We start from the raw sequence: 23,045 nt of genomic DNA, 5'->3' as shown, positions 1-23,045 counted from the left end.
TTGTGGTTTTCTCTCGCATGATCGAAGAAAGTCAGGTTGCTTGTGCTTCCTTCCGCATTGGAATCAACTTGCCCCTTTGACCAGAGGCTCCTTACTGTCTTTACCTCATCCTGTCCTTGTTGACATCCTTATGCTCTTGTGTGGCTGTTCTGTAGCCTTCCTGAAGACTTACTCTTTGAACCAGGGGAAAAGGCAGGTGGAGATAGCTGGAGGGTTTAACCAGGAACTACCACAGGGAGAGCATTTAAAATGTCTCCAACATCTCTCCCTCAGTGACTCATTTAAGTCCTCTTTAAAAAGCATATAGAGATTTGTGTGGTATTTAGGAATTTCAGATTTATTTGCATCTTTAAATATTTTATTTGTTTTTGAGACAGTGTCTCTAGTGATACAGCCCAGGATCAGGTTTGGCATCAACCTCCCAATCCTCCTGCCTCCACCTCCTGCCTACTTGAGACTGCAGGCAAGCACCACCATGCCGGCCTTGCTGCTCTTTAGATGAATTGTCTGCTGTGCCACCCCCATGCCTTGTGAGCATCCCTTCTGAAAGTCTTGGCCCCGTAGTAGATGTATTACCGTTGTGATGGTTATTCCCCGTGAGCTGAATTCATTGTATTCTCCCCGCCAGTGTGTTTGATACTTACTACATAGCCAGGTCTGCAGCGGAAGGACCAGTGGCCGGGCTAACCAAGGACAGAGAGGAAGAAAGGCTGCCTCAAACCTGAAAAGCAGCAGGGCGGGGCGGGTGAAAGGGATGTATACTTACTTTGACGATAATCTGCAGTGCAGGCGCTGGGAAGACAGACAGGAGAGCCTGGGCAGGCTCCCCAGTGAGTCCAGGTCTTTCTGGGTGCATGTGAGACACTGTCTCCATGAACAAAATCAAGCAGTGTCCAGTGAGGACACCGTGTGTTTTCCTCTTTCTGTATGTGTTAACAGTTACTTCTCGTTTGCCCTCCGTTTTTTAGCTCAAGGAGAAATAGAAGCCATAGTCGTGCCTGTGTGCTTAGCATTCCTCCTGACGACTCTTCTGGGCGTCCTGTTCTGCTTTAATAAACGAGACCTGTAAGTACCGGTTCCCCTCACTGTTTATCGGGCTGCAGTTCATTTACATGATAGTATTGAACTGTCTGATGTCTACAGGTGGATGGATTGTATACGGATGCATCCCAACCATCCACCCCACTTCTACAACGCTTCCTCGCTCATTCCTAGTCTGCCCTCTCCGCCCCCGCCCCACACAGACGAGCGTGTTCCCAGTGACAGCTTCGTCTCAGCTCGAAGTTCATGTGCATGCAATCAGGTGGCTTGCAGTCTTCTGTGAGACTCACGTTTAGCTACTTGTGAGCTCATTCATGTTCTTTCATTCATGTTCTTTCATTCATGCTCTTTCATTCATGCTCTTTCATTCATGCTCTTTCATTCATGCTCTTGCTTATGTTAATTTCTCTCCTTTATGCTGCTGCATCCTGACCTGTAGTGTGATACAGGGGAGAGTTGAGAGGTTTCTCACCTTGACTGTTGTTTATAACACCACTGTGAAGATCCATATTCCACATTCTGTAGTGTGTGGCGCTCAGATAATTGAACTTGATGAGAAGCTGCTAGAACCAGGCGTGTAACTGCGGTAAAGCAGGGTAAAGCATTCAGATAACGTGTGCAGGGCTCTAGGTTCCAATTCCAGCACCACAGGAGAAGAATAAAGAGACAGCCCAAGCTTCTCAGTGCCTCCACCATCGTTAGCACTTGGTCCTGAGGTGTTCAGTTTGGTTGTTGCCGAATGTGTGGTGTGAGTGAAGTACTCACTGTGTTCATACCATTTTCCTGATTACCAGTGGCTCTGGCCAGGAGTCACCTGGCCTGTTCATAGAATATCAATTGAAGTCTTTTGTCCAGTTTTAAATTGGGTTGTTTTGCAAATACTGAGTTGTAAAAGTTCTTTTTGCTTGAGAACAAAAATTTTTGTCAAATACATGTTTTGCAAATTTTGTCCCAGTTTGTGTATTTTGTTTAACTGTGACTTTGGAAAAGCAGACGTTTCTAATTTTGAAGTCCCTTTCCCAGGCTTTTCCCTGTGGTTCTTGCATTTTGTAACCTTTTTAAGAAATCTGTCTAACCCAGTGTCCTATGTTTTTTTCTAGGTCACTAGTTTTAGCTCTAACATCTATAATCCATCCTGAATTAATTTGGGGCATGCTATGGATCAGTTAGGTCCCCCCACACCTCCCACCCCAGTCTAGTTCCGTTGATTTTGAAAATAGGTCTCTTTTGAAGTAAGTGTGTTTGTTCCTGGGCCCCAGATCAGTCTTTTCCACAAGTCCATATTACTTCTGTTCCTCCAGACTCGTTTATTCTTTTTTAATTTTTTATGTTCCGAGAGTGGGTTTTCCATATCCCAGACCGGTCTTGATCGCCTGTTCCTGCTGCTTCTGCCTTCCGAGTATTGAGTTTATGACATGAGTGTGCGCCGTCACCTTGTGTATCTGCTCTACAGTGTCTTGTCTTCTTGGGGGGCAAACAAGCTTATCATATTCTACTTGGTATCAGTAAACCATTTTTTTATCTAAGTTTCTGACTAGATACTTTGAGTTGAAAGTTAAATGTCTTTGCATTTGTTTCTGTTGGGGCAGATCACAACCTGTTATGACCTAAAGTTCTTAATTGGTCTTTATTAGAGGATCTGATCAGAGATTTTTTTAATTGAATACTGATAATTAGCCTTGTTAACCGTATTTCATTAGGAATACTGTACAGACAATCCATATGTGGTTTTGGCAGTATCTTTTTCTTGGCTACAAGTAATAATTTGTCTGGCTTTAGGATAACAGGTATTTTTGTTGGTTTGGTACTTAAGATTCTTGGATGACAGAAAAAGGCTTCTCATTGTTACATGTGGTTCTACATCTGTCTTACTTCTTTTCTCTTCAGAATTAAAAAACACATCTGGCCTAATGTTCCAGATCCTTCAAAGAGTCATATCGCGCAGTGGTCACCTCATACCCCCCCAAGGGTAAGATAACATCTTACTGTCTCTAGTAGGCAGGCTTGTTTATTAGGATACAGTTACAGAGTTTAACCAAAAGATATTCGGACCTGGCGAAAGTCAATTGGTTCTTAACTGGTAGTTGTCAAATCATAAATAATGCCCACTCACTCTAGGACACTGTTTACAGTACCATGTTTGTGCCCCTGTTCCTCACACTGTTGAGTAAACACAGCAAACACTTGGTGGAAAGTGGAACTTGAGAACCAGAACACAGGGTCTGGACTGGATCGTAAGTGCTGGCTGGTGTTCTCCATCTTCACACTGAGCAGATGCGTTCCGGGAACTGTACTAGACTCTTAAATTAAAGAACACCCTACAGGGGCAGGCCTGCCTGCTGACCCCTAGGAATCCTTGAACTTAATTTTAACAATTATACCTGTAAAATTTTATAGTTTACAAAACCTCAGTTATTCAAGTTTGAGTTTTTAATGTTTTCAAGGCTTTTTTTTTTCTATTTAATTCTAGGCCTGCTGTAAGTATGAAATATTCAATATTATTTATAGTCTACAATACAACAATATTAATTTGGAAACTGGAAATACAGACTAATTCAGACTTTGTACTTTATTTTATTTATCTGCACTTGAGCTGGTTATAGACTTGCAGAGGTGGATGATCCCACTCCTGAAAATCACTGAAAAGTTTCAAAGATACACTAACTCTTAGAATTTTTTATTTAAAAAAGTCATAATAGAGGGCCCGGAGAGATAGCTCAGTGGTTAAAAAAGTTGGAATATGCCCAAAGTAATCATTCATTTTGCTTTCTTTCCAGCACAATTTTAGCTCCAAAGATCAGATGTATTCGGATGGCAATTTCACTGATGTGAGCGTTGTGGAAATAGAGACGAACAACAAAAAGCCTTGTCCGGACGACCTCAAGTCCCTGGACCTGTTCAAGAAGGAGAAAGTGAGCACCGAAGGTCACAGCAGCGGCATTGGGGGCTCTTCCTGCATGTCCTCGTCCAGGCCCAGCATCTCCAGCACCGAGGAGGCGGGCTCTGCTCAGAACACGGCCAGCACCGTGCAGTACTCCACCGTGGTACACAGCGGCTACCGGCACCAGGTCCCCTCCGTGCAGGTCTTCTCCAGGTCCGAGTCCACCCAGCCCCTGCTGGACTCCGAGGAGCGGCCCGACGAGCTGCAGTTGGCCGATCACGTGGACGGCAGTGAGGAGGTTTTACCCAGGCAGCAGTACTTTAAACAGAACTGCAGTCAGCCCGAAGCCAGTTCAGATATTTCCCATTTTGAAAGGTCGAACCAGGTGTCGTCGGGCAGCGAGGAGGATTTTGTCAGACTGAAGCAGCAGCAGGGCTCAGGTCACATCTCCCAGCCCTGCGGGTCTGAGCAGCGGAGGCTGTTTCAGGAAGGCCCTGCAGCAGATGCTCTTGGCCCAGGGACTGATGGACAAGTAGAGCGGTTTGAACCGGTTGGAATGGAGACAGCGATGGATGAAGAAATTCCCAAGAGTTACTTGCCACAGACTGTAAGACAAGGTGGCTACATGCCACAGTGAAAGACTGGCCCGCACAGCCTCAGCAGGTCCTGTGAAGGGAAGCTAAAATCCTCGTCTGTGACTTCAGTGGAAAAATCAGCTTCACTCCTGAAGATTATCATGGCCCCTGAGGTCAGAGTCTCAAGGGGAATCTCCAGTCCAGATGTCTGGGATTCTCCTTCAAGGACAAAGTCACAACAGACATCTCCATTCCGGATGTCTGGGACTCTCCTCCAAGCACTACATGAACTGACTTCATCCTCTGAATAGCTGAAGGACTGACTCTGTTTCAGGATGTTTGCACTGAAGAAAACAAAGTGTGTCTGAGATTTAGAAAGCTTTTTGTTTGCTCCATAGAAAGCAGAATTCTAATGAGCCGAGGCATAGTACAGTGTGCTGGTTTAGTAAGACTAGTCATCCAGATGCCAAGAGCAAAGATCTAGACCCTCTTCAACCAACAGCATCATTTCAAAGTGCCATGGGGCAGACTGTCCAGATTTTGTCGTTTGGCAAAAGAAATAGTGAGGCCGGGTTCATTTCTGGTTCTACAGTTAGAGAACATTGGCCTGCTCCCTGCTGTTTTTATCAGTGCTGCCGGTTGTTACCGAAGGAAAGGATGAACTTTAAAAAATGAGCAGCAGAGGAGTTCCCGTTTTCTTACTGTTACCCCCAGCCTCTCCCAACTCTGCTCATTGACAACCTCTTTAAAGTGAATTTCCCCAACCCCGTAGAGGGCGTGATAGGGCTAGCAGTGAACTCCAGCTGCAAAGCAGCTCAAGCAGTTACAGAATCGCAGTGTAAGCTGCTGACGGCTTTCTGAATGCACACAAACACCAGGACAGATGATCCCAAAGGTTGGTTGAGGACGCACTTTATACAGTATGCCTTCAGCTCAAAATGATTTTAATTGCCTCCACCTTGTTTTCATTTTCAAGAATAGCAAGGTGTTTACTGAAGGACAGCATTCACCACAGCTCCAAGCAGAACCCCAGAACACAAGCCGTCTTAATGGCCGCCACAGTGGCTGAGGGCCTTGTCACATGGAGCTGAAGAAGCTGTAGGGTTTTGTAGAGTTTGCTGGGTGGGGATTGAACCCATGGCCTTGTACATGCTAGACACTCAACCACTGAGCTCCCCACCCACACATCTCATGTTGTTGTTTAGGCTCAAGTGATCCTCCTGTCCCAGCTTCCTGAGTATCTGGGACTTGGGGTGTGTGCTGCCACACCCAACAAGAGATGCCATCTTTAATATCTGCCATTGCTGAGGTAGAGTTTTACATGTGACTTAGGAGTATCTTAAACCTAGTCCTTCTGGTTGCTTTGTGAAGGGACCGTCCAGGCAATCCAGGGGTTAGGACTAAAGCCATTAATGTATTAGTGCCTAACTTCCCAGAGTGACCTGGCCAGGGGCTAACGGTAGAAGTTGAATGGACGGACAGGGGGGCTTCTCCTCCGTTAGTGGCTCATCGTCACGCAGTGTGCTCCCAGGAGAAGTCGGAAGGTTTCAGAGCAGGGGCGCACTTGAGTAGTTCCAGCAAAAGGCTACGAAGCATGATACTCGTTAAGTTGGATGCAGTTTGACCTTTCACTCTCCGAAGGTTGTTTATATTAGATTTGCTGATAGATGTTATCATTTCTATTTTTATAATAGCTAACACTCTTCTGAGTCCTTTCACACGTATAATCCTTGTGAGACAGTAGACACTTCATTCTATAGTTTTGTTTATATTCAGTTGCCCACTTGGCAAAACCAACCTGAAACTGAGAAAATGGCTGAATTGAAAGTAGATGATGAAAAGTCAGGGGCAGAGAGGTCAGGTAGGGTCAAAGAGACCAGAATTCACACTACAGGGCAGTGGCGTGATCACGTTCAAGCTGGACCTCAAAGCCTGGTCCAGATCAAGACTGAATTTTCTATGTATGTATGTATGTCAAGAACACTTGTAAATGTTTCATTTTCTCACAGAAGTAGTCTAGTCATGTTGCTGTATTCATGTTTAGCTATAACTTTCCTCACATTGAATAGTGGTGCTGTGAACATTGTAGTGTGACATCTGCACTGGGGGTGGGAGGGGCAGTTATCCAGTGTGAGTTCATGAATGAGCATGAGAGACCATTGAAGGAAGACCTCAATGAAGCAAGTTTGCATGTTGAATCCCATTCAGAAAATGTCCCAGTGAGCCAGTGCCCCCACCAACGGAGATGGTAGTGTGGCCACTGCATGAAAACTCATTCAGGAAATGTATAATGGATCAGCTTTGCCCTGAGAAAGAAAAACCAATCCTAAAACTCGTCTTTAAATACGGACTTTGCTGCAGCATGTTTTAGAATAATCTGGATGCATGTACCTTGTATTTTAGGGAGGCAAAGAAACTGCTCTGGCTTCTTTGTGTAAATCCAGTCTAATAAAGCTATTGCGTAGTTACTCTTGAATTCTTTCACATGTAAAAGTGTAGTTTAAAATAAGGCACATCAGAAAACAGCCTCTCTGTGGCCGGAACTCGTTCTCTACTTCTAAAGCAGTTGCCTCAGGATTTAGAGGAAAAGTCAACATAGGTTACACATCCTGCCATTGTCTCATAAAGATTTAATACTGAATCACGGTTACAAAACTATACAATTTCGATCTTTTACCTACTCAAGCAGAAAGCCTTTTCAAATTCTGAGTCGGTATTCAGGAACACAGCAGACAGAGTGGAGAGGGCAAACCCCACCTGGTTCTCGGGTCTACTCAGTTATTCAGTTTCTGCAGAATTCCTGGGTGTGTGTTCATCAGCTCGTCTGGGAACCAGAGTTCTTAGAGTGAAGTTGGAAGTTGTTGAAGTGTTTATGGACACTGTTAAAGCTCATGTTTTAAGTAGGATGGCTCCGGCACCTTCAGACAGTGAATACAGTTCTTACAGCAGTCTCTCTCTTTCTACCCACAGAATGAGTAAAACCAGGGCATAGATTTAGACCTAATAATCCTAGGGTTCCCCTGCTTGCTACAGACATGCATTAACTAAGTAGAAGAAGCCATTAGACTATCCTGTTCGTTCTCCTATTTCATGTTACTGAATTCGTTTTAAAAGCAAGTTCTTAACCCATCTGTTTAGTAAAGATTTTAGGAAGATGAGTAAAATCAGTAAGCTACAAAAAATGGATAGGTCAGTTACTAAAAATAACCTCTTAGGCTAGCTTTCTACTGCAGGCTGTTACTGTTCGATTATCTTGCCCAGGTAAGATTACCTTTAAAATCTGCCTTCCTATAAATTAGAAAACACACAGCCGTAAAATGGCTATTTAGGGCTGGCATAAAATGGGCCCTGCACGCCGGGCGGTGGTGGCGCACACCTTTAATCCCAGCACTCGGGAGGCAGAGCCAGGCGGATCTCTGTGAGTTCGAGGCCAGCCTGGGCTACCAATTGAGTTCCAGGAAAGGCGCAAAGCTACACAGAGAAACCCTGTCTCGAAAAACCAAAAAAAAAAAAAAAAAAAAAAAAAAAATGGGCCCTGCAGAATGCAAAGGTGTAAACCAGCAGACCCACACCTGGCCCGCTCTGGGGCCCAGGCACCGTTTTTTCTCTCTTCCGGTTATTCATAATTCATACGTCAACAACATTTTTCAAGCCAGCTGCACTGTCTCTTGGATTCCTGGTTTTTTCCTGTCACATGGAGATTAGCGTATGCTCGAGGCATCAAAGCTAAAGGACAGCACCAGGTGAGCTGGATTCCTCGTTTGCTCCATACTTTTCCTGGACTTTCCCCCCCTGTAAGCCTCACAGACTGGTTAGTTTTTTATTAACCAGTTGTCAGTACTGTTGATGGATCAGGATGGAGACACACTAGGCCAGTTCGGTAGAGATTTTTAGCCCTGTTGTGACCAGCTTGGTTGGGTCACTACAGGCTGCAGATGCTGTTCATGAATAGTGAGAGGTGATGTGTCAGAAACAGGGGTGTTACAGAGGTGAGGATTGGAAAACTGTAGCCTTAATGTATGTAGTCCACTCTCAAAGCAAGTGCACTTTGCTAGCCCAGTGTGGCCCCAGGCATTAGGTGTGGCTCCTCCTTCTGTCTTTGCTCTTTGCTGTACTTCATGTGAGCACAGTCCTTTCAAGTTTGCCTGCTGGTTTAGGACCCCACCCCCACCACCCACGTCGCTTCATTTGGAATGCTTGTTGCGAGTATTATCTGTGTAGTGAATTGTAACGTGCTGAGTATAACCAAGGCTGTCACTTTTATGTTGACTTACCATCGGTGTCTTACTATATCAGCTCTAATCCTTTAAGTAAATTTAAGAAAGAAATGGCTGGTTTTTCCTGTGTGTGGTCACCACTATCTGCCTGTCATGCATAAGTTTTTGGTATTAGTACTGGTGTTGGTTAATACGGGTCTTAGTATAGATGATGTTTTATGAAGGTGTTATGGCTTTTTAAATGCTGTTTTGGCATAATGATGGGATAGGAGTTAAAATAAGCTGATACACTGTGTTGGCCTCAGTACCAGAAGACCTGACAGTCAGTTACCCTTTTCAGATTTACTGCATAAATTCTGGAATTCCAACATCCTTACTCCCAGTGGGTGATCCCCTATGAATTTGCTCAAGGATCAAGTATAGATGTGCTGCGCCACCTCGTGGCCGGTCCATGCTGCTGCAGTCTCCACATTTGCCTCTACATGAAACCAAGTCAGCGATTATAAGAAAAGGTCTAGCCGGGCGGTGGTGGCGCACGCCTTTAATCCCAGCACTTGGGAGGCAGAGCCAGGCGGATCTCTGTGAGTTCGAGGCCAGCCTGGGCTACCAAGTGAGTTCCAGGAAAGGCGCAAAGCTACACAGAGAAACCTTGTCTCGAAAAACCAAAAAAAAAAAAAAATAAATAAATAAAAAAAAAAAAAAAAGAAAAGAAAAGAAAAGGTCTAGAAACACAGTGGGCCAAAACCTACAAATTAGCCAAGGAGTAAACATCACTCCTCCAAGTCTATCCTCAAATTTATACAAAAACCTTCAATTTGGAGTTTGGGATTTGTTTAAATCCCACTTTCACTAGAGGTCTAAGAGGCACAGCCTGCCTTCTAATGTACTGTGTGTGTGTGGCTAAAAGTCCTTCCTGCTTTCGGAAGGATCATTGGTTCCCTAGAGGGAAATTCTCATCTTACTGAGGGTTGCTTACCTTTCTGTTGGTTCGATTTTTCTTAGAGGAATATATAAAAATCCTTCCACAAACTACATGTGTGCACTTCCGTACAGAAGGCTCCGTGTGGGTGTAGACATTTAGGTTGGGCTCTCCCCCACCGCAGGACAGGGAGATACTCTAGGTTCTCCAGTTATTGACTCTGAGACGGCATTCTAGCTTTTGAGGGATAGACAGACCAAAGGAGACAAAGTAGGAAATTGGGAGCCCTTGAGGCAGGTTTCTTTGATCTGGGCGACGTCCGAAGCGGGCTAAGAGCGATAGGAAAGTGAAATAGAGAAGACATCAGGCGTCATGACTGGCCGACCAAGGCCAAGGAGAGGCAGCCAAGGAGGGGGAGCAAAAGAGTTGTGCCCCGTTTCTGAGGCTGTGAACTCATCTAAACAGCCTCCCAGCGGCAAGTAAGGAGGCCCCATCTCTGCTCCCTAGGGCAGCACCCAGGGAGGTCTTGGTGTCAGGGCCCATGCCAGGCCCAGCAAAGCTGTCTATAAGATCTCAAGAGGGTGGAGCCAACAGCAAAGCCCACACACAGTATGCACCCTAGCCAGAGTGTCTTCACTCAGCCACTGATGGCAAGGAGCTGAAAAACAGCCCCTTTCCTTTCAGGAAAGTTACAGTTACCCACACACGCCAAGAGGGGGCAGGAAAATCCGTGTTCCCAGTAACAACTGGTCCACAGCCTCGTGACCTACCCAGAAGCTAAAAAGAGTGCAAAGCCGTGCTTAGGAAGAGTCGGTGCTTTGGAGGGCGTGTGCAGCCTCTTAGACACTCTTCCTTGAGATGGTACCCAAACCACCGCTGTTGTTCACAGATCACCTGGTGCATGCCAACCCCCGCACAGTACTGTCAACACGAGGTTTGCTCTCCCAGTCACTCTTACGTTCTGCCTTGAACACCGGGGGCGCCCATCCGGAGCCCGGGACAAGGCCTGGCAAACCAGTCTCTGAAGGGGCGCTGTGTGAATCACTCCAGTCTGGCAGGCCTGCCTCCATGTTCTTGTTCACCTTCTCCAGAGCAGAGGTGCAAAGCCGGCTGGAGCTTACTACCCCATGGGAACAGCCTCAACCATGGCTGAGCAACTGGCAGTGTGAAAGTCCAGCCCATTGCCTAGGGTAGACATGCTCAGAGGAGCACATCACTTCAAGGTCGTCCCTGGGTCAGGCAGGAACTCTCCCTGTTCAGGGGTCTCCCCATCCTACCAAGCTTCTCTCGCTCCCTTACCGTTCCAGCTGGGGGCAGGTCCTTAAGTCACTGCGCCTGTACTTGTCTCCTGGTTTGTTCCTGAGGAACTGAAGAGACCACCCCTGCCCTCACTTCCACAAAAGCAGCGTTCTGATTGGTGAGGAGTGACCGTGGTCAGGTGAGCAAAAGGCGGGACCCAGGTGATGGGTAATTATGGAGTCATCCAAAGGGACAGACTCCTTGGACCCCAGTTCACACGTCCAGGGCTAATGGGATGACCTGTTTAGGTGTCACATTTAACACCCAGTGGGCCACTTTGGAAAACTGGCCGGATCCTGTCAGCACGGAAGCTACCTTCCTGCTTGTGCGCCTGACGCAGCTGAACCCTGACCCACGCCTTCCACCCGAAACCATCTGCCTCCAAGGGAATAGCAATCCCCCTTTTGCCACGAACCATGTCTAAGTGATGGTGGTCACCAAAGTGATTTCTGGTTCAACGTCAGTTGGGTGTGTTCATTTAAACAGTCAGTACCTGTCTGTGCACCTGGTACCAAAAGGCCAGATCCAAGGCTATCGAATTCTTCAGGAAGCTACAAAAATCTACTCAGCCTAAACAAAGGAGCTATTGCCAACAAGCCAAAAAAATTATGAAATTGAAATAAAAGAATGTTTGACGAAGTGTGTAATAAAACATAATGTCAGCATCATTCTCTTGGAATTTATAAAAATGTTGCTCATTTGTAAAACACTTACAAATGTGATTAGGATTGGTGGCTATTTTGTTCAGTTGACAGGGGTCCTAAGCTAGTTTGGTGGTTTATACCTGTAATCACAGGATGTGGGACACAACCCTCAGGAGAGCAAGTTCATGGCGAGTTCAGCAGCATGAACTGGCTCCAAAAAAATGTTAAAAAAGTGATTCCTAAGAAGTCATGAATAGTTTCAGCCCTTCCTAGTTAGAGACCCACCCAATACTTTCAAAAACAACACATTAAAACCTTTAAAAAATGTTGTCTGTCTTGATCAGAACTTGGATGGTGCTTGTTATGACATTGAAAGATGTAATACATATTTAAAAATTTTTTCCCAACTCACACTAAAGTTCTTCTGAGAATGTTACAAGTAGGAACAATTTCTTACGAATAGAATATTTAAGTGGTAGAATCATCACTATCACTTTTGATGAAATTTATTTACATTAAAAACTAGGCCTCATAAGAAAATATAAAATATGATAAAATAATATAGAATATTTGCCCAGCAAAAAATTACACAGTATTTCAGAAACCAAAAGTAAAATGGAAAAATTGATCTCAGTAATTGTATGAAAAGATCCTGATTTTAAAATATAACACATGTATTTGCTCTTTTTACTAATACATTTTGTTCACTGACTTTTTTTTTTTTTTTTTAAGTTATAGCCTGGAACTTACTATGTATAGACTAGGCCAGCCTCGAACTCAGAGATCTACCTGCCTCTGCCTTCTAAGTGCTAGGATTAAAGGCGGGTGTCACCAAACCCAGGAAACTCATTTTGACAGTTTGTGGACCCCTGGGCCGCAGGACCGCTTTAAAACATGCTAAGCCAGCTCCACCCACTTTCACTAAGCAGCAAGCCTGATGGACAGGCCAGCAGCCAATCAGAATTCACTGCGTTCTCCAGTGGGTTCCGGAAGGGCCGTTCCTGTGGACCCCTGAGAGCTATTCTGCACTCTCAAACCAGAACAAGGATAGACTGAAGGCTGTACCAATGGCTTGTCCTGCTTTCATCCATGGAGAGTGGCTTCCTTGTCCCTGAGGAGAAAAGTCATTGTAGGCGATGAGACAGAGCAAACCTTCAGCTTGGGCCTCACATTCACTGGCTCGCTGGTAAGAACAAGTTAAAATGGGTTCCAGTCACACAGTGAAGCAGTCTGATTCTGATGTGAGGAAGGCAAGGGATTGTGGGGGACCCGCCCCACCTTTTCCCCCAGGGTACTCTTGAGGAGTGAGGGATAAGAGAGTTAGATAAAAATATAGAGGGGAAAGAGAAACAAATAGAAACATAGAATAGCCTCAGGAGGGCCTGGTACCTTATCCATCGGCCCCTCCTGTCTCTTCTAAAGGGCTTTTTAAAGGAATGCCAAGGGGTGGAGCAGAAGACCTCCCCCGAGCACAGCCAAGTGCAGACCCTTCCAAACACCTGGTAACCATGTACATTGTCAGTCCATCCCTTTATGCAGCCCTGCTGGGTAAAGCAAGCTCGGATCTCACTAGGAAACTTCTGTGGGCTCCCACAAAGGGTGTCTCTGGGGTTGGCTCTCTACGACATGACTATATGTTTCATGAATTTCCTAGGGAGTCTATTTATATTCACCCCAAATAGAGAAGGCAACAAGAAACCAAAGAAACAGTTCCACCCAAGTCCAGTGTGATGAACCAATGGGTTTGAGATTTACAGCATCATAGGCGTTACAGAAACAAAGGCAACTTGTGCCCAGGCAGAGTAACAATACCACTGTTTCCTCCCCTCCGCAGGGGTGAGGGGCTCATGTGGGTAACCCCGGCGCTCTGATTTCAAGAGCACAACAGCTGTGTCATGCTCAGAGGACAGAGCTTCCTAACACTCCAGCTGCCCTTGCCCCTTGGGGTCTATCATTTCCCCAGCCAAGGTTTTGGCCTAGGCTGACAGTACCAAACATGGTACCTCTTGCAGCGTGAGCCTGAAATTTAATCCGAAAGTCATTGGTTGCACCCATCATGGTCATGGCACAGTTACATCTATGGGCACATTTTACCTGGCATACTGATAGAGTAACATGCTTTACCTTAGCTAGGTAGGAACATTGGGGGCAGGGGACCAGAAAAGCTCGGGGCTGATGCCACAGGCCTGACTAGCTGATACAAGGGCCCCAAGCAGAATGAACAATCTCTATTTCAAAATGCTTCTTTTAGATGAGAAATGAACATACTTGCCCACTGTGATTTTGCTACTGTTATGAGTTATAATGTAAATAAATATCTGATATGCAGGACATCTGAACCGGAGGACAAGCTTAATCCTTTATAGCCCTCTATCTCTGCATCCATCCGTGGATGCCCACTGCTCTTGATGTTCCAAAAGCCGAGGCTCCGGACCCCAGATCCTCCCAAGTCCAAATATTCTGTACCTTGTAAGAGACCAACAAGTCCACAATGCACTTCGAGGTCTTCAGTCACCCTGCGTGGTCTTCACCTGTAGACAGCCTTGGCCATCCTCTAGGGAAGCTAGCACCACCCAAGCCCATGAGATTTCCCACCCTCCAAAACAGTGGGTGCAGTGAGATCACCTGAATCCCTTCCAGCCCTTGACAGACTGCGTAGTTGTAGCTGTAGAACCTCCGGGAACTCAAAACCACTTTTGTCACTGCTTGCCCTAGGAACTCCAGCTTGACGTAAATCTCGCCACATGTGCCTCCGAGTGACCCTGACAGGCTCCTGTATCATCTTTTTTCATTCCCCCTTGGTTGCTTTATCACAGCGGTTCTCAACCTTCCTAACGATGCGACCCTTTAATACAGTTCCTCATGCTGTGGTGACCCCCAACCATGCAGTGTCCCCTCTGACCCTGACCCCCCCCCCAGTTCTATCGTCATGTATTTATACCTACATTAGCTGGGTGTGAGGTAGCAACTGCTCCCAGCCTTTAGCTAGCTTGCGCCCGGTGACCACCCTCAGGAGATCCAGCCATCACAAAGAGGAGAGAAAGGGAGCTGGTCATGGGAGTGTAGGTGAGGGATACAGAGGAGGCCCCTGTTACCTACATTATATAGAGTGCTGCAGGCAGAGAATGAGTCAGATAATTCTTTGTCATTGAGCCCTAATTAAATGATGGTGTGGCCTGGGACTGTGATGACCAAAGTGTGTAAATGTCCCCAGGGCTCTCTACCATCTCTCACTTCCTCCCCTCTGTCCTTTGTGAGGTCCGGTCCCAAACTCACATACTATTCTATGAATACACACGCAAGATCTGCTGGGCCCCACAAACCTGCCTCTCTCCCCACACATCAAGTTAGCCAAGTCTTGCCCCTGACACTGTTCAGCTTTTATGGGGACAGTGCCCATCGGTGAACCTTAAGCATCCATATTGCTATGTAGTAATGGGCCTCGGGTACCACAGACCTTGTTCAAGGGACTGTCCTGGGCTTTCCCAGCCAAGGACTTTAGGGGGTTTCAAGGAACACTCATGAGGCAGGAATCCCTCATTCCTCTGGTTCGTGTAGAAGTTTTTTATACTGGGTTTTGTTGTGATTGCTCTTTCTGGTTTTAATTTGGGGTCGGGGAGGACTGGCGAGGCTCTCTATTCTAGAAAAGGAGGAGGAAATCTTGTAGGTCTGAGAGCAATTGCCTTTGGGTGGAGTGTGCCCCCGCCCCCATTAAAAGATAAAAGGACGTGCCCTGGAGCTAGCCCATGAGATGTCCCGACTCCGTCAGCTGGGAGGCTATTGCCAGGTTTGTGCAGAAACCGACAGCCCTCAAGTCTGTCACTTTCCTGGAACTCCTATTTATTTCCTGGAGGACAGCACAGCCTGGTGGATACACATATCCCAGGAGGGGCTGGACGGACCCTTAGTACACATTGCTACATAGAGAAAATGTACAGCCTAGTGTCTAAGCAAACTGTTGGTTTTGAAAGGCCAGCTACACTACTGTGGGTGTGCTCCTTTGAGCTGTTTCCCATAAAGGCAGTTTTGAAGCACAGAAACTGGAGATGTCCACATGTCTAGCTGGGGTTGTTTGGTTGGATGGATGGATGGATGGATGGACGGACGGACGGACGGACAGACAGACAGATCATTGGTTGGTTGGCTTTTGTTGTTTTGAGACAGGGTCCACTACATGCTCTAGGTTGACTTCAAATGCTCTTTTCCAACCTGTCTCCCATGTGCTAGGCTGGGATTACTGGTGTACCACCACACCTGGGACCACCCTCGGTTTCAGCCCTCCGAGGGCTCTGAACATTTCATTAGTTGCTGTGCACCTGTGTGCCCCGTGGGTCATCTGGAATTCTGACTTGAGATGAAAGTGCTTGGCCCTTCTCTTCCAGCACCCCTCCCACGCTCCTGGAGTGTGCCTAGCAGATGATGCGCATTCATTTGCTCTGTGCCCCAAATAAGGCTGAAGGGTCATCTCTGCAAAACAAAATGTCAGCTGTAAAGCCGGGCCTGTGACCTGGTGGCAGTGTAGGTAAAGGTTTTCTAGGCAGGGTGTGGATGATGAGATGAATCCCAAGCCTCAAGCTGCCTGCAGGCCCAACAAGCTGAGCAAGACATGCCTGTGGGAGAGCAGAGGAGGTCTAGAGCCCCGATGACTTGGTAGAGAGAGGAAGAGGCTACAGCCGCAGGAGGAAAGGGCAGCATGCTTCTCCAGAACATGGTACGGCTCGAACTTTGGCCCAGAGAGACCCAGCTGGACTTCCAACCTATACAACTCTAAAATAATGATGTTGTTGAATTAAATTTATAATAACGTCTATGGTAATGAAGTGGCTTGGCTGACAGGAGACTTCCTGGAAGAAGGGATTCCTGGAAGGAGAAGCAAAGAGCGAGATGACCTAGAGAGTCCTGGTCACCTGGGGTTCATCCTTGACCGCCACAGACCCTGGTCTCTATTCATTCTGTGCCGCCCTCACCCTCTGGAATCGTGGCTGTTTTTCTGGGTAGACCACGCTGGCTTCAAACTTGCAGCAATCCTCCTGCCTCTACCTACCCCTCTGCGCCATCACACCTGGCCAGGCTTATAGATTAAATAATGAAGGAGGAGAAACCTTAGAAGTGCAGAAAACTATGAAGGCAGTCTTATGGCTTTATTATATGGACGGTCAAACTACAAATGCGTGGACGATAAAGTACCTGGAACGCTCCTCCCACAGCAACCGCCATGTGACTCATGGGCATTCACCCCACTCGGCACACAGAGCTGCCATTCACTTGTCATATAGCACCCAGACACATAATAAATCTGTGGACAAGCGGACATGCCCAGCCTCAGGGGACGTGGGCCTGGTGTTCTTTGTTGCTGCGATCATTCAGAAATCGGTGCCTTTTCTGGTTTGCATATTTTTATTTTCATTTCAAATCTAGGCCCCAGGACAGTCCTCTCCTATCTTACCCCATCCACAACAGACTGCGGTTGAGAAAGACAAAAGATCCCCCCGTCTAAAAGTGAAGCAGGCACCATCTGCGTCCAACCTTCTCCGGAGGGCCCTGGAAGGCCCTGCTGACTCCGCTTTTGTCCTCTCCTGAGTCCTCAGCAGCTCAGGGCAGGTCCCGTGCCCAGGACTGTGTACACAAAACTCAATACCGAAGGGGCAGTTGGGACCTCTGGGCTCCTCTACCATGGACTGGAGCTGTTTGTGCTCCAACAAAAATCTTCCGCTGACCCCAGCGTGCAGAGGGAATGGGGACATCTAATATCCTCTGCTAGGCTCCATCCTCTCTGACCCCCACAATTAGAGTGCAAGACACCAACACCTCCACATAATCGATGATGGATGGGCGTTATGATAGCTAACATTCACATAAAACAGTTAACAAAAGCAAAATCAAGCTCATAGCAGTGAAACAGTAGACTGTCATGGAAAAGGATAAAGTACCCCTCAGACATCTCTGGTCACCCTGAAAATCACTGTAGCCTCCTGAGGTTGTACCAGGCAAGATGTGATCCTAAGGCCTTCCTTCAGCAAATTCAGCTTTGTAAACAGCCCCAAGTGGACAGGTGTTCAGCCCAGTCGTATTGACTCAGGACTGTCTCGCAGACCACAGCATGCAAGCCCATGAAAGTCTGGGGCGGCTGACATTTGGAGAGCAGTTATCCTTAGCTGTGAGGGTGAGGCTGGCTGTGCCCTGTAGGACAGAGTTCAGCATTGCTGGCTGCTGCCCACTGGATGCCAGTAACACACACACACACACACACACACACACACACACACACACACACACACACACACACAGGCCATGACAGTCAAAGTATCTCCAGGCCTGGCTTCTCTGTCTGACGGTGGAGGTGAAAGGGCACACTCCCCCTGGGTGAGCACAGCCAATGCAAATGGCAAACAGTCGCTGACTCTCCACAGGGTTGGGTAGAGGACAGGAAGTGATAAGGGCGAGGGGACCCCCGAGTGTGTGCCCTTCTGCAGGAGGCAGGTTCTCAACTAGAAAACCAGAAAGATATCCTGGTTTTTGTTTGGGGGGTATGTGTCTACATGTGTGTGTGTGATGTATGTCCGAGTGTGTGCAGGTACGTGTGCCCACGCGTGTGCCTAGAGGTCCGAGAGGGAGGTTGGGTGTCCTCCCTTATTGCTCACTCTCTTAGTCCCTTGAGACGGGGTTTCTCACTGAATGTGGGGCCAGGCTGGAGGCTATCACACCCAGGAATCCTCCTGTCTCCAGCCCCTGCAGCCCTGAGGTTACAGGCGCACATGGCGACACCCAGCCTTTTATGTGGGTGCTGGGAATTTGAACTCAGGTTCTCATATTTGTTCAGCAAACACTCTTACCTGCTAAGCCTCCTCCTGGTCCCTTGATTTTTTTTTTTTTAATTTAGCAGCTAATTCAGCGTTAAGACCATGATGTCTAAGCCTTACACAGATGTCCACAGACCTCCTGCAGAGGGGCAGATGGGAAACACCACAGGCCCTACAGTCCTAAGTCTCTGCCACAGTTCCTGAAGTTGCTTTTGGGTTTCTGTTGTTTAAAAATAGACTGGCTTCTCTACTAGTCTTCAATTTTTTTCTATTATTGTAAATGAAAGGCCATTCATGGTATTAATCTAGCTGTGTGCATGGTTCCCGGGATCCTGGGAATCTCTTTTTACCATGCATTTGATCATTTTTTACTGACTTTGCCACCTAATGACTTCCCTGAGTCCTCCCAGCATCCTTTTTCTTTGACAGTTAAGAGAGAAAACACAGCGATGTACGATGTACGATGGCCTTCGGTATCCATGGAAGCAACCCCTGGATGCTAAGAGTGGGCGCGTGTGGTGATTTGATCCAGGACAGGAAGGCATCGTGGTTTCTGCACCTGCCTGCTGTGATCCACCTGGAGAACTCAGTGTGAAAGGAAAAGCAACTGTCCCTAGAGCTGGCTCTGCTGGGACGACCCCGAAGCCCGCCTGGGACAACGCAGGGTCTTCAACAATCCTACCTGCCAAAGGTAGCAAGGGTAAGTATGGGGTGTGGCACAGGGAGGCTGGGAAGGGGAGAAAGGAAATGGAGACCTGGAGGCTGCACGGAGAGCCTGAAAAGAGGGGAGGATGGGCAGGAGGCAAAATCAAGAGGAGGGAACAGGCCAGCAGGTGCAAAGACAACCCAAGATGCTGCTGCCGTGTAGCAGGGCAGGCAGAGGGCATCGTGTGTGTGTGTGTGTGTGTGTGTGTGTGTGTGTGTGTGTGTGTGTGTTATCTGTATGTGTATGGTGTGTATGTGTGTGGTGCGGTGTGTGTATGTATGTGTGTGTGTGGTGTGTATGTGTATGGTGCAGTGTGTCTATGTATGTGTGTGTGTGAGATGTGTGTGTGGTGTGTATGTGTGTGGTGCGGTGTGTGTATGTATGTGTGTGTGTGAATGTGTGTGTATGTATGTGTGTGTGTGGTGTGTATGTGTGTGGTGCAGTGTGTGTATGTATGTGTGTATGTATGTGTGTGTGTGTGGTTTGTGTGGTGTGTATGTGTGTGGTGCAGTGTGTGTATGTGTGTGTGTGTGGTGTGTATGTGTGTGGTGCAGTGTGTATATGTGTGTGTGGTGTGTATGTGTGTGTGGTGTGTATGTGTGTGGTGCAGTGTGTGTATGTATGTGTGTATGTATGTGTGTGTGTGTGGTGTGTGTGGTGTGTATGTGTGTGGTGCAGTGTGTATATGTGTGTGGTGTGTATGTGTATGTGTGTGTGTGTGTGTGTGTGTGTATTCTCTCCACTTCTCTCTTTCTCTCCCCCCACTGTTCATGGGCTTTAGATTCAAAAGCCTCATCGTGTCTTTTTTCTGGGGACCCCTTTGAGACTCTGCCAGCTCCACTACGCTCCCATGGGGTCTGAGATTCTCCCAGCTAGGGGCTGAAGGGTTGGAGAGAAGAGGTGTGGGAGTGCCCTTGATTATCTCTTCCAGGAGCGAGAATCCAGCTCCCTCATGTTCCTCCCCGGTTTCCTGAGCTATAAACAGTCACTGTATAAACTAGGGGCAAAAAGCAGGGCTGGAGAAAGGGCCAGTCACTGAGACCCAGGGACTCACAGGCCTATGGAGGGCGGGAGGCCTCCGGGAAGCAGTCTCCACTTCCTGTGCCCACAGTAAGATTGCAACCAAGAAAAGTAGCCAGTGACCCAACAGGGCATGGTTCACTGACCAAACCATGCCTGGACGAACAAGTGACTCTAGAAGACTTTCTGGCTGGCACAGCCCTGCAGACACCACCCTCCTCAGCATCCTCAGGATCGGTCCTAGGGAGGTCAAGTCTTGACAGGAAAATTGGGCTGTCGTTCTCTTGAAATGCAGGCTCTGGGGCTAGAGATGAATTAATTAATCCTAGAGAAAAGTACCACAGGCTTCCTGGGCGCACCTGACTCCGCACTTCCGGCCACTCACTCACCGCCTCGGCCACTGTGATCTTCTCAGGTTCCCGGTGACCTGGCCCACAGTGCACAGCCACACAGGTCCCTAGGCCTAAGCAAACAGCCCCCGTGACTCCCTCTTGTCACAGGCTGTATGCTTGGCTATAGCAAAGGGGCAGAGGTCCTCATGATACAGCAGCAAAGTTGCTGAGCATGCCATGTTCCCGGGTCCCGGTTGTGTGTGGCTGGGAAGAGATCTTTTTAGGGTCTGCTCAGTAAGCACTCCTGCGTTCCACACCAGTGTTGAGGGTCAGTGGCTCTGAAGAAAAACCACTGCAGTGATCCACGTGCCTTCTGCCACTAGGTAGAGCACACGACAGAAGAGCGGCAAGAGCTGAGAAATGGCCTACGGCGCAGGCCGACCTGTGACCTGGCCCGCAGTCCAAGCCAGTGGCTAACTGGAGGGTTCTCGCGTTTCCCGATTCACCCGCCGTCAATGTGGATGGGATGGATGGGATGGGTAGAGCACTTGCCTAGTATAAACAAGACCCCACTGGATTCACACCCCCCCCCCAGTGTTGCAACATAAAAAAAAACTAAACATAAACGGGTGATGAAGAGTCCCAGGAAGAGCATGGATGGAGACCCTTGAGATGGAGCAAGGGCTGAGGAGCCTGGGAAACCATTAGGAATTCCCTCCATTTCCTGGCCTCTGCACCAAGAAGAGACATCTTGTTCAGGGACAGGGTGAGGAAGCGGAGAGACCAAGGAAACAACTGTCCTGGAACCACGAGGGCAGCTTCGGCTATGGCCGGGGCAACTTGGTTCCTGAGAATAAGGCCAGACGTGTCCACCTCAGGGGTCCTTTAAGCTCCAAAGCTGGGTCCTTCTCTTGATGCCATCATTTCAAGGGGCCTGGGAGGGAGTCCCCAGAAGAAAGTGACTTACTTTTCCCTGTAAAGCACAAGCTGACGTCTGAATCACCACGTCCCAGGCAGCTTAGCAGCCAAATGAATGGGGAGGGGCCGAAGAAGGTTTCCGGAAGTCTCCTGCCTTTGCTAGGGAAGGGATCCATTCGGTCTCCGAGGGCCTCACGCCACAGCTGCACCTAGATTTCTCTCTTGGTGTGCTCTGGGATAAGAAACTCCCTGGTTGTCACTGAATTTTTCAGATATGGATTTGGAGCTCGCTCCTCACAGAGAGGCTCTCGTTCTGGACTGTGGCCGGAAGACAGAAGCTGCTCGTTGAATTCTGTGTATGTCTCCTCTGTCGTTCCCAGACATTGGTTATAGGCCTCTCCAGGAGCAGCCTCGGTTAAAACAGAGGCCTCCTTAAAACTTTTCCCCGGGGGACAGTCAGGCCTAGATGGTGAGGTCACATACTCATTCTCTTCCCCTCCCAAAATGCTCTCTTGACCTTTTCTAGCTTCCTCTGTAGAAACAACTTCCAGAAAAGTCTCAAAGTTCACCATCAACTTGTCAACGAGGTCAGCAGGGACAGAACATGGTTTTAGGACCCTGCCTTCTGTGTTCCCAGAGTTTTCAGGCTCCTTCGGACGTGACTTCTCCTACAAAAGGAAAAGGGGACACCCCAGGAGTCACGTACCGAGTACAAATAATGGAGCTGAATCATTCAATTTGGGACACAGAAGCCCTGCCCCACATCCCTCGCTGGTCCAGACTGTGACCAGCCACTTCCGCAGGAGCTTGGTGACAGTGCTCTATTCCCTGAGGAACAGCACCCCTGGGCCCACAGTCCTTCTAGAGAGCTCAAGGCTGTTTCCCATGGCATATTTACAAAGCTCCAGGTGAGATGAGAACTCTTGGGGGAAAACCATATAGGCAGACACCACTAGGCTCTCTAAGGCTACCTCCCAATGCAGCAGAGGCTCTACCATCTTGGTCTCCTGCTGACCTGTCCTGCTCCCTAATCAGCACATGCCGGAGATGCCTGGCCTGCACACTCTACAAAGTACATTTCATCACCTTCATAAACAGGAGAGCAAAGAGGCCAATATATAACACAAGTGAAGAAAAGGAGGGAGCAGAAATAGTTCATTATTATAAGAACATCCATTACAAAATAAATTCTAGGGCTGGAGGGATGGCTCAGAGGTTAAGAGCACTGGCTGCTCTTCCAGAGGTCCTGAGTTCAATTCCCAGCAACCACATGGTGGCTCGCAACCATCTATGATGAGATTTGGTGCCCTCTACTGGCCTGCATGCATACATGCAGGCAGAATACTATATACATAATAAAAATTTAAAATAAATAAATAAATAAATTCTAAGTTGAAAAAAATACTAACATTTTAAATTCTTGCATCAAGGAAAATCTGCGAAAGGATGTTCAATAATAAGGATTTAAGAGCTATAAGTTCACTGAGCTGACTTCCACTGAAGGAGGAAGTCATAACTTAGACATTTTTTTCAAGTTTCCTATTTAAAAACATACTTAAAAGGAGGTTTTCTACTTGGAAAAATACACCAGGAAACCCTACTTCCAATTAAATAAGATTTGACTCTAACTCTCCCTATTAGAAAGATGCAATTCAAAGCTGCCATTTCTCCCAGTATTCCTGTATCTCTGAAT

At 47.5% G+C, this 23,045-nt stretch overlaps 2 protein-coding genes across 3 annotated transcripts in view; one reads left to right on the top strand and one right to left on the bottom strand.

Moving 5' to 3' along the window:
* Positions 1-6,973, top strand: part of Il6st (interleukin 6 cytokine family signal transducer) — a 41,334-nt gene extending 34,361 nt beyond the window's left edge. For both annotated transcript variants that reach the window (XM_076551890.1, XM_076551889.1), the window contains exons 14-16: positions 969-1,065; positions 2,929-3,010; positions 3,819-6,973. In XM_076551890.1, coding sequence (XP_076408005.1) covers positions 969-1,065; positions 2,929-3,010; positions 3,819-4,559 — 920 coding nt within the window. In that variant the 3' untranslated portion in view covers positions 4,560-6,973. The remainder of the gene's footprint in view (positions 1-968; positions 1,066-2,928; positions 3,011-3,818) is intronic.
* A 14,051-nt stretch (positions 6,974-21,024) lies between these two features.
* Positions 21,025-23,045, bottom strand: part of Il31ra (interleukin 31 receptor A) — a 43,021-nt gene continuing 41,000 nt past the window's right edge. Inside the window, exon 15 of the mRNA XM_042261560.2 lies at positions 21,025-22,020. Coding sequence (XP_042117494.2) covers positions 21,562-22,020 — 459 coding nt within the window. The 3' untranslated portion in view covers positions 21,025-21,561. The remainder of the gene's footprint in view (positions 22,021-23,045) is intronic.

The sequence above is a fragment of the Peromyscus maniculatus genome, chromosome 15 (assembly GCF_049852395.1).
Source record: "Peromyscus maniculatus bairdii isolate BWxNUB_F1_BW_parent chromosome 15, HU_Pman_BW_mat_3.1, whole genome shotgun sequence".
Classification (NCBI taxonomy): Eukaryota; Metazoa; Chordata; class Mammalia; order Rodentia; family Cricetidae; genus Peromyscus; species Peromyscus maniculatus.
This window is presented reverse-complemented; position numbering and strand designations above follow the sequence as displayed.